A 10,716-nucleotide genomic window follows, 5' to 3' on the forward strand; every position below is an offset into this window, starting at 1 on the left:
TGAAATGAGTTATTAGTCGTTAGAAATCATTACACAATACTACTCATCATTAGGAAAGTGAAAATTAAAATCACAATGAGATAGCACTTCACATGAATGAAATGGATAAAATACAAAATAATGACATTACCAAGTGTGAGTGACAATGCAGGGCAATTGCAAATCTCATACATTGTTGACAGAAATTCAATATGGTACAACCATTTTGGAAAACTGTTTAGTAGTCTCTTACAAAGATAAGCATATGCATATTATATGACCCAACAATCCTACTTCTAAGTATTTCCTAAGAAAAATGAAAACTTATGTTCACAAAAAAAATCCTAAACATTACTGTTTATACCGCTTCATTTATAATCACCAGAAACAACCCAAATGTCCTTCACTTGAAAAATGGATAAATAAAATATAGTACATCCACTGAATAGAATTATAGCAAAAAAGAAAGAACTACTGACACAAAAACATATATGAATTCCAAATGCATTATGCACCATTTATTTTAAAACTATCCTTTCTCCATTGAATTTATTTTTGCACCTTTATCCGAAATCAGTTGGCTGAACTTCTGTGCATGTTTCTGAACTCTCTATTATTGTATTAGTCTATGTGACAATCCTTCTGTGAAGTCCACACTTTTTTGTATTACTTAGTTATATAGTAAATCTTAAAATCAGGTTGCATTACTCTTCTAATGTTGTTATTCTTTTTCAAAATCGTTTTAGTTATTCTAGTTCCTTTGCCTTTTCACAACAATTCTAGAATAAGCTTGTTCATATCTGCCAAAAATCCATTTTAATAGAAATTGAGTTAAATGAGATTTTTTTTTTTTTCCAGAAAAGGATATTTTTTTTATTCAAGTAACTGCAAATAGGAAACCAGAGGGGGAGCCCCAGGCTGGGACAAATCACGGCTACCCCTCCCCAACAGAACAGGGGGAGGAGGCGGCCCCTACACCCTTTATGGTCGATTTGGGCCCCCTTGCTCACTCTGCTGCAGCATCCTAGGGGCAGGGCCCCACCTTCCCTGGGACTGGGGTAGTCGGTCACCCAGCCTGCCATGCCCCAGCCCCTCTTCTCCACAAAGAGTATCTTGGGGGAGGGGATCGTGGGCAGAACAGGAGGCAATGAGGATGAACATTTGGCGCTGGTAGCAGCAGCAATGATGGATGTCGAAGAATGGAACATTGAACAAAAAACAACACAACTGTCCAGAGGTAGTTTGTGAACAGAGGAAAAATGGAACCAGAACCTTGGGGGGCAGGGAGGAGCAGGAGGGGGGTTGGGAGAGGGCAGGGTGAGCTCCTTGTTATTGGTGCCCCATCTGAGGAGGGGGAAATGGCTGAGTGGAGGAAGCAAAGTAGGGTAAGGGGAGCAGCCCCAGCCCACCTCAGGTGACGGCCACAGGGCTCGTGGGCCTCACCTGGACAATAAGCGACTGCATCTCCATCACTACCACATGTACTCAGATCCCAGGCGGAGGGCAAGGGGGCTGTGGCCACAGTGAAGCAGGAGTAAGGACACACGCCTCCTGCCTTCCTGAAGCCAAAGGGGGCTGCCCAACCTAGTGCAGGGACTAGGGAAGGTGGGGAAGGATGAGAAGTGTGAGCCCCATGTGATGACAAAGACAGTTTGGCTGGGGGAATCCTGGGGCCAGCACCTCCTCCACTGGCCACACCTGCTGCTGCCAGGGCAGTGGAGTAGGGCGGGCCAGGATGAGATGGGGCTGGGGCCCCTTTTAAGGCCAGGGGAACTCTCCCAGGTCCCACTACAGGAAGCCAGAGGGAACAGTGAAGGAGCAGAGAGAGCGCCCCCAAACCAAAAGCCCAGAGAGCAATGTCCCCACCACCAAGGGAGTGGGGACGCAGCAGGTGCAGGGTGCGGCTAAGTGGGATGTTAGCCTTGTCCAGGAGGGCATGTGTGTATGCGTGGGTGGGCGGGGGGAGCTGGGAACTGAGGCCAGGGGAAAACTGCTCCCCACTCAGCCCATGGGAGCCCTGCAGCGGCTGGTGTGCTGTGTAGTGTGGTGGTGAGGGCACAGGTGGAAGATGGGGGTGGCGGCCAGAGTCGGTGGTGATGGTGGGTCTGGGGAAGGGGCGGGGGCGGTGGGAGCGGAGCAAAGCTGTCCAGTCCCAGAAGGAAGCTGCTCCTCCAGTGAGGGGCAGGCGGCACGCATGGGTCACTGCTCCTCCTCCGAGGATTCCTGCGAGATGCCCTCCTCTTCCTCCTTCTCCAGTTTTTTGGGTCTGCCCCTTGGTTTCCTTCCTGGAGTTGTGGTGGTTTTCCGGGTCTTGGCAGCACCCTTGTTTTTGCTTCCCTTTGGTCGGCCCCGAGGTCTCTTAGGTGTTGGCACTTCGCTGGGCTCCTTCTGACTCCCTACCAGCGCTGTCCCGGGACTCACCGGAGGCTGCTTGCGCGGCCTGCCCCGGCCCCGCTTCTCAGTGCCGTCCTTTTCCTGCTTGGAGGCCAAGGGCTGGCTGGACTTCGAGCTCGACTTGCTCATCTTCCCTTCTCTAAGGAGCAGGTGGAAGAGTGATGGCTGGGATGGCCTTCTTGGAGCCGCGCCAGCGCCAGAAATAGCCCCAGCTCGGAGTCCCAATTAGAGGAGCGCAGCACCGGCTCAGGGGAGCTTAAAAAAACTTAAATGAGATCTTAACAGAAATGGAATTAAATGAATAAATCATTGTGGGGAGAACTGACATCTTTTTAAGTTGAGCTCTCCAATTCATGAACATTGTATGTCTCTCCATTTGTTTAAGTCTTTGATTGTTTTTTATTGACGTTTTACTGCTTTCAGTAGACAGATCTCATAGATATGCTATTAGATTTATACCTACATATTTTATTTTTGAAGTAGTATAAATGGTATGTTTTAAATTTTGATTTTCATTTGGATTGTTTTTTGCTAGCATATATAAATATGATTTATTTTTCTTTATGGTGACATTTTGCTAAACTCATTTGTAAGCTCTAGTAATTTGTTTGTAGGCTCCTTGCCATGACCTGTAAAGACTATTGTAGGGACATGGATGCAGCTGGAAACCATCATTCTCAGCAAACTATCGCAAGAACAGAAAACCAAACACTGCATGTTCTTGCGTATAGGTGGGAATTGAACAATGAGATCACTTGGACACAGGAAGGGGAACGTCACACACCGGGGCCTATTGTGGGGAGGGGGTAGGAGGGAGGGATAGCATTAGGAGATATACCTAATGTAAATGATGAGTTAATGGGTGCAGCACACCAACATGGCACATGTATACATATGTAACAAACCTGCACGTTGTGCACATGTACCCTAGAACTTAAAGTATAATAATAAAATAAAAAATTTAAAAAAAATAAAGACAGACATCTTTTTTCTCCATTCCTCTTATGCCATTTCTTTTCTTTCCTTCTTGTACTGAGTTGGACTTTAAGGATTATGTTGAATATGAGAGTGACAGCTGACATCATTTCCTTGTTCCCCACATAAAGGGGAAAGCATTCAGTCTGTCAACATTAAGTATTATGTTAGGTTTTGTGAAGATGTTGTTCATCAGGTTGGGGAAGTTACTTTTAAGTTTTAGTTTACTGAGATTTTTTATCATGAGTGGGTGTTGAATTTTGTCAAGTGCTATTTCTGCATCAGTTGATTTAATAATGTAGTTTTTATTCTTTATTGTGGTTTGTATTGATTGATTATGATTATTAAGTGTTGAACCAGCCTTACATTCCTGAAATAAACTCTACTTGGGCATATATTATTCTTTCCATATATTAGTAGATTTTATTTTTAGCATTTTGTTAAGGGCTTTTTTCATCTACATTCAAAAAGAATATTGTTCTGTCGGTTTCCTTTCTTGTACTATGTTTGGTTTAGGTATCAGGATAGCTGCCTTCACCATATGAGTTGGGAAAGTTGCTGCTTCTTCTATCTGATGAAAGAAAGTGCTCAAAATTGGTGTTATTTCTTCTTTAAATATTTGGTAAAAATCATCGCTGCAAGTGCCTGGGCCTGAAGATTTGTCAGGTTTTTATAAGACTATTAAAGATTATCTGTTTCACCTGTGCTTTGATAATTTGCAGATTTTGAGCAATTAGTCTATTTCATCTAAATGGTCCAATTTGTGTGCATAGAGTTGCTCATAGTATTCCCTTATTATTTATCCTCTGCAAGTTACATCCTGTGTTTCACCCTTGATATTGGTAATTTGTGCCTTCTCTCTTTTTTCTCTTTGTCAGTATTGCTAGAGGCAATTTTGTTTATTCAATTTTATATCCATGTATAAAAAATACAGTGTCTATATAGAATAAAGATACAGATATATAAAACAGCAAACTATACTATGGTATATACTCTGTTGTTACCAATATAGAGTCTAGTCTACTGTTTTTACTTTTTCAGCTTCTGCTATTATCTTTATTATTTTTCTCTCCCGCTCGTGTTGTCTTACTTTTGCCCTTTTTTTCTAGTGTATTGAGGTGGAAACTTATTGATTTGAGATTTTTCTTCTTTTCTTTTTTTCTTTATTTTTAAATTTGAGACAAGGTCTCACTCTGTCACCCAGGGTGGAGTGTAGTGACATGATCTTAGCTCACTACAGCCTCGACCTCCTGGGCTCAGGCAATCCTCTCACCTCAGCCTCCTGAGTAGCTGGGACTACAGGCAAAACCACCATGCCTGACTAATTATCTTTTCATTTTTGTAGAGAGAGGGTTTTGCCACGTTCCCGAGGCTTTTCTCGAACTCCTGTGCTCGAGGCATGCTCCTTCCTCAGCCTCCCAAAGTGCTGGGATTACAGGTGTGAGCCACTACACCTGGCCCTATGTTCTACTATAGGCATTTATTTGCTGCTGTAAATTTTGCTGTAAGTACTACTTTAATTGTATCCCACAGATTTTGACATGTTGCGTTTTCATTTTTTTATTCAATACATTTTTTAATTTCCCTTGAAACTTTCTCATTAAACTTTAGATTATTTAAAAGTGTATTGCTTAATTTCCAAATGTTTGGTGATTTTCCTCTTATGTCTTTGTCATTCATTTCTAGTATGATTTCATTAAGGTCATAAAACATATTTTATAAGATTTAAATTATTTTAGGTTTGTTGTAGTTTGTTTTGTGACCCAATATGTACTCTATCTTGGTGATTTTTCATGTGCCTTTGAAGAGAAGTATATTATGCTATGGTTGGGTGGATGGTTGTGACTATGCTAATTAAATCTTGCTGATGATAGAATTGTTTATTTTTTCTCTATCCTTACTAATTTTGGTGTAGTCAGTTTATAAATTACTGGGAGAAGGGTGTTAAAGTCCTCTAACTGTAATTGTGTATTTCTCAATTTCTCTATTCATTCCTGTCAGCTTTTACATCAAGTATTTTGAAGTTCTGCTGTTTGATATATACACGTTGAAGATTGTTACATCTCATTGGTAAAGTGATCATTTTATCATGATATAATGATCATCTTTTTCCTAGTAATTTTCTTTATCATGATGTTTCCTAGGTGTTATATTAATATATCCATTCCAGCTTTATTTTGATTATTTTCATGTTATATCTTTTCCACCATTTTTCTTTTATTCTACCTATATCATTGTATTTTAAGTGAATTTCTTATAGACAATATATAGATGGATGATGCTTTTATTCATTCTGACAATCTTTGTATTTCCATTGCTATCATTAGACTAAAGGTTGGACTTTTTTGGTAAATGACTTGATAGTAAATATTTTAGGCTTTTCTTGCCATATATGGTCTTCGTTTTATAGTCTTTGTTTTGTTTAAACAACCCTGTACATGTAAAAACCAAAAAATGAGCAAACTATGAATATAGGGAACTTCCTGAACTTCACAAGGAGCATCCATTAAAAACCTGTAGCTAACATGATTCTTACTAGTAAAAACCTTTCTCTTTAACTTCAAGATCGAAGCAAAGATGTTCATTCTCAACACTTTTATTCAATGTAGTAATGGAAGTTGTTGCCATTGGAATTTTAAAACTACACATATTGGAAAGGAAGAAATAAAACTGTCCCTAGTTGCAGATGATCAAAGTGTCTATGTAAGATTTCATGGAATCTCCAATGAAACAAATTATAGCAAGGACTCATATCTGAATGACCTCACATATTTGAGTTTTTCATTGTGAATTAAAGGAATTTTGAACACTTTCCTCTAATAATAATATCTACAATAGTAGTTTCCAACTCTCTTTTCTATTTTTTCTGTATTTGCCTTATTCAAGAGCCCTTCTTTCTATCTCTTTCCTACTGTGATTCATATGACTGGGCTAAGAGAACAAGCATCATTAATCTAATAATATATACCAAATATTCTTAGTCACACATTCAGATATACCTTTCCAATTCCTACATATTAAAAGATAATGAAAAAATGACAATTACTTATTGCCTTAAGATTTTTATGCCTCATTTTTTATGACTAAAGCATTCATTTATTTTTGGATTATCTAGGTTTTTCCATAGTGCTTTCATAAGTCAATTACACAATTTATAGCTTCTTGTAGTAAATATTCTTTTATTACAGTACATATTCAATTTTTTTCTTCTTCTACTTTCATATTATATTCTAGGGGTACATTTGCAAGTGTGTTACATGGGCAAATTGCATGTCACTGAGGCTTGGTGTATGAGTAACCCCATCAACCAGGTAGTGAGCATAGTACCTAAGAGGTAGCCTTCCAACCCACACTACCCTGCACCCTTACCACTCATGTATTGCCCAGTGTCTTTTTTCCCCATATTTATGTCCATGTGTATTCAATATTTAGCTTCTACTCATAGGCTTTGGTATGTTATGTTTCCATGAACATTTGTTTCATGAATTTTTTCAGATTCCTGCTTAACTTTTCATTGACCCGCTGGTCATTCAGGAGCATGCATACTGTTGAATATTCATGTTTTTGCATAGTTTCCAAAATTCCTCGTTATTGAATTCTAGTTTTATTCCATTGTGGTTAGAGAGGATGCTTGATATTGTTTCAATCCTTTTGAATGTTTTAAGACTTGTTTTGTGACCTAACATACAATCTATCTTTAAGAATTATCCACTTGCTGAGGAAAAAAAATGTGTATTCTGCAGTTGTTGGATGAAATGTTCTGTAAATATCTATTAGGTCCATTTGGTCTATAGTGCTGATTAAGTCCAGAGTTTCTTTGTTGATTTTCTGTCTGGAAAATCTGTCCAATTCTGAAAGCGGGTGTTGACGTCTCCAGCTATTATTGTATTGGGGCCTATTTCTCTCTTTAGCTCTCATAATATATGTTTTATATGTCTAGGTGCTTCAGTGTTGGGTGCATATATATTTTCAATTGTTTTATCCTCTTGCTGAATTGATGCTTTTATCATTATATAGTGATCTTTTTTTTTAATTTATTTATTATTATTATACTTTAAGTTCTAGGGTACATGTGCATAACGTGCAGGTTTGTTACATATGTATACTTGTGCCATGTTGGTGTGCTGCACCCATCAACTCGTCAGCACCCATCAACTCGTCATTTACATCAGGTATAACTCCCAATGCAATCCCTCCCCCCTCCCCCCTCCCCATGATAGGCCCCGGTGTGTGATGTTCCCCTTCCTGAGTCCAAGTGATCTCATTGTTCAGTTCCCACCTATGAGTGAGAACATGCGGTGTTTGGTTTTCTGTTCTTGTGATAGTTTGCTGAGAATGATGGTTTCCAGCTGCATCCATGTCCCTACAAAGGACATGAACTCATCCTTTTTGATGGCTGCATAGTATTCCATGGTGTATATGTGCCACATTTTCTTAATCCAATCTGTCACTAATGGACATTTGGGTTGATTCCAAGTCTTTGCTATTGTGAATAGTGCCACAATAAACATATGTGTGCATGTGTCTTTATAGCAGCATAATTTATAATCCTTTGGGTATATACCCAGTAATGGGATGGCTGGGTCATATGGTACATCTAGTTCTAGATCCTTGAGGAATCGCCATACTGTTTTCCATAATGGTTGAACTAGTTTACAATCCCACCAACAGTGTAAAAGTGTTCCTATTTCTCCACATCCTCTCCAGCACCTGTTGTTTCCTGACTTTTTAATGATCGCCATTCTAACTGGTGTGAGATGGTATCTCATTGTGGTTTTGATTTGCATTTCTCTGATGGCCAGTGATGATGAGCATTTTTTCATGTGTCTGTTGGCTGTATGAATGTCTTCTTTTGAGAAATGTCTGTTCATATCCTTTGCCCACTTATTGATGGGGTTGTTTGTTTTCTTCTTGTAAATTTGTTTGAGTTCTTTGTAGGTTCTGGATATTAGCCCTTTGTCTGATGAGTAGATTGCAAAAATTTTCTCCCATTCTGTAGGTTGCCTGTTCACTCTGATGGTAGTTTCTTTTGCTGTGCAGAAGCTCTTTAGTTTACTTAGATCCCATTTGTCAATTTTGGCTTTTGCTGCCGTTGCTTTTGGTGTTTTAGACATGAAGTCTTTGCCCATGCCTATGTCCTGAATGGTACTACCTAGGTTTTCCTCTAGGATTTTTATGGTATTAGGTCTAACATTTAAGTCTCTAATCCATCTTGAATTAATTTTTGCATAAGGAGTAAGGAAAGGATCCAGTTTCAGCTTTCTACTTATGGCTAGCCAATTTTCCCAGCACCATTTATTAAATAGGGAATCCTTTCCCCATTTCTTGTTTCTCTCAGGTTTGTCAAAGATCAGATGGCTGTAGATGTGTGGTATTATTTCTGAGGACTCTGTTCTGTTCCATTGGTCTATATCTCTGTTTTGGTACCAGTACCATGCTGTTTTGGTTACTGTAGCCTTGTAGTATAGTTTGAAGACAGGTAGCGTGATGCCTCCAGCTTTGTTCTTTTGACTTAGGATTGTCTTGGAGATGCGGGCTCTTTTTTGGTTCCATATGAACTTTAAAGCAGTTTTTTCCAATTCTGTGAAGAAACTCATTGGTAGCTTGATGGGGATGGCATTGAATCTATAAATTACCTTGGGCAGTATGGCCATTTTCACGATATTGATTCTTCCTATCCATGAGCATGGTATGTTCTTCCATTTGTTTGTGTCTTCTTTGATTTCACTGAGCAGTGGTTTGTAGTTCTCCTTGAAGAGGTCCTTTACATCCCTTGTAAGTTGGATTCCTAGGTATTTGATTCTCTTTGAAGCAATTGTGAATGGAAGTTCATTCATGATTTGGCTCTGTGTTTGTCTGTTACTGGTGTATAAGAATGCTTGTGATTTTTGCACATTAATTTTGTATCCTGAGACTTTACTGAAGTTGCTTATCAGCTTAAGGAGATTTTGGGCTGAGACAATGGGGTTTTCTAAATACACAATCATGTCATCTGCAAACAGGGACACTTTGACTTCTTCTTTTCCTAACTGAATACCCTTGATTTCTTTCTCTTGCCTAATTGCCCTAGCCAGAACTTCCAACACTATGTTGAATAGGAGTGGTGAGAGAGGGCATCCCTGTCTTGTGCCAGTTTTCAAAGGGAATTTTTCCAGTTTTTGCCCATTCAGTATGATATTGGCTGTGGGTTTGTCATAAATAGCTCTTATGATTTTGAGGTACGTTCCATCAATACCGAATTTATTGAGCGTTTTTAGCATGAAGGGCTGTTGAATTTTGTCAAAAGCCTTTTCTGCATCTATTGAGATAATCATGTGGTTCTTGTCTTTGGTTCTGTTTATATGCTGGATTATGTTTATTGATTTGCGAATGTTGAACCAGTCTTGCATCCCAGGGGTGAAGCCCACTTGATCATGGTGGATAAGCTTTTTGACGTGTTGCTGAATCCGGTTTGCCAGTATTTTATTGAGGATTTTTGCAACGATGTTCATCAGGGATATTGGTCTAAAATTCTCTTTTTTTGTTGTGTCTCTGCCAGGCTTTGGTATCAGGATGATGTTGGCCTCATAAAATGAGTTAGGGAGGATTCCCTCTTTTTCTATTGATTGGAATAGTTTCAGAAGGAATGGTACCAACTCCTCCTTGTACCTCTGGTAGAATTCAGCTGTGAATCCATCTGGTCCTGGACTTTTTTTGGTTGGTAGGCTATTAATTATTGCCTCAATTTCAGAGCCTGCTATTGGTCTATTCAGGGATTCAACTTCTTCCTGGTTTAGTCTTGGAAGAGTGTAAGTGTCCAGGAAATTATCCATTTCTTCTAGATTTTCCAGTTTATTTGCGTAGAGGTGTTTATAGTATTCTCTGATGGTAGTTTGTATTTCTGTGGGGTCGGTGGTGATAGCCCCTTTATCATTTTTAATTGCATCGATTTGATTCTTCTCGTTTTTCTTCTTTATTAGTCTTGCTAGTGGTCTGTCAATTTTGTTGATCTTTTCAAAAAACCAACTCCTGTATTCATTGATTTTTTTGGACGGTTTTTTGTGTCTCTATCTCCTTCAGTTCTGCTCTGATCTTAGTTATTTCTTGCTTTCTGCTAGCTTTCGAATGTGTTTGCTCTTGCTTCTCTAGTTCTTTTAATTGCGATGTTAGAGTGTCAATTTTAGATCTTTCCTGCTTTCTCTTGTGGGCATTTAGTGCTATAAATTTCCCTCTACACACTGCTTTAAATGTGTCCCAGAGATTCTGGTATGTTGTATCTTTGTTCTCATTGGTTTCAAAGAACATCTTTATTTCTGCCTTCATTTCGTTCTGTACCCAGTAGTCATTCAGGAGCAGGTTGTTCAGTTTCCATGTAGTTGAGCAGTTTTG

At 39.2% G+C, this 10,716-nt stretch overlaps 1 protein-coding gene across 2 annotated transcripts; it reads right to left on the reverse strand.

Annotated features, from left to right (window-relative positions):
- Nucleotides 1–2,035: 2,035 nt before the first annotated feature.
- On the reverse strand, nucleotides 2,036–2,569 carry LOC139361870 (high mobility group protein HMG-I/HMG-Y-like). Of its 2 annotated transcripts, XM_071090920.1 has the most exons (2): nucleotides 2,401–2,569; nucleotides 2,036–2,367 (listed from the first exon to the last, which is right to left on the reverse strand). In XM_071090920.1, the coding sequence occupies exons 1-2, from the start codon at nucleotides 2,500–2,502 to the stop codon at nucleotides 2,179–2,181; spliced, it is 291 nt and encodes a 96-aa protein (XP_070947021.1). In that variant the 5' UTR covers nucleotides 2,503–2,569; the 3' UTR covers nucleotides 2,036–2,178. The 2 variants fall into 2 exon arrangements, with proteins under 2 accessions (XP_070947021.1, XP_070947020.1); XM_071090919.1 differs by having other exon boundaries at nucleotides 2,036–2,568.
- Nucleotides 2,570–10,716: the final 8,147 nt, after the last annotated feature.

Source organism: Macaca nemestrina, chromosome 2 (genome assembly GCF_043159975.1).
Source record: "Macaca nemestrina isolate mMacNem1 chromosome 2, mMacNem.hap1, whole genome shotgun sequence".
Lineage (NCBI taxonomy): Eukaryota > Metazoa > Chordata > Mammalia > Primates > Cercopithecidae > Macaca > Macaca nemestrina.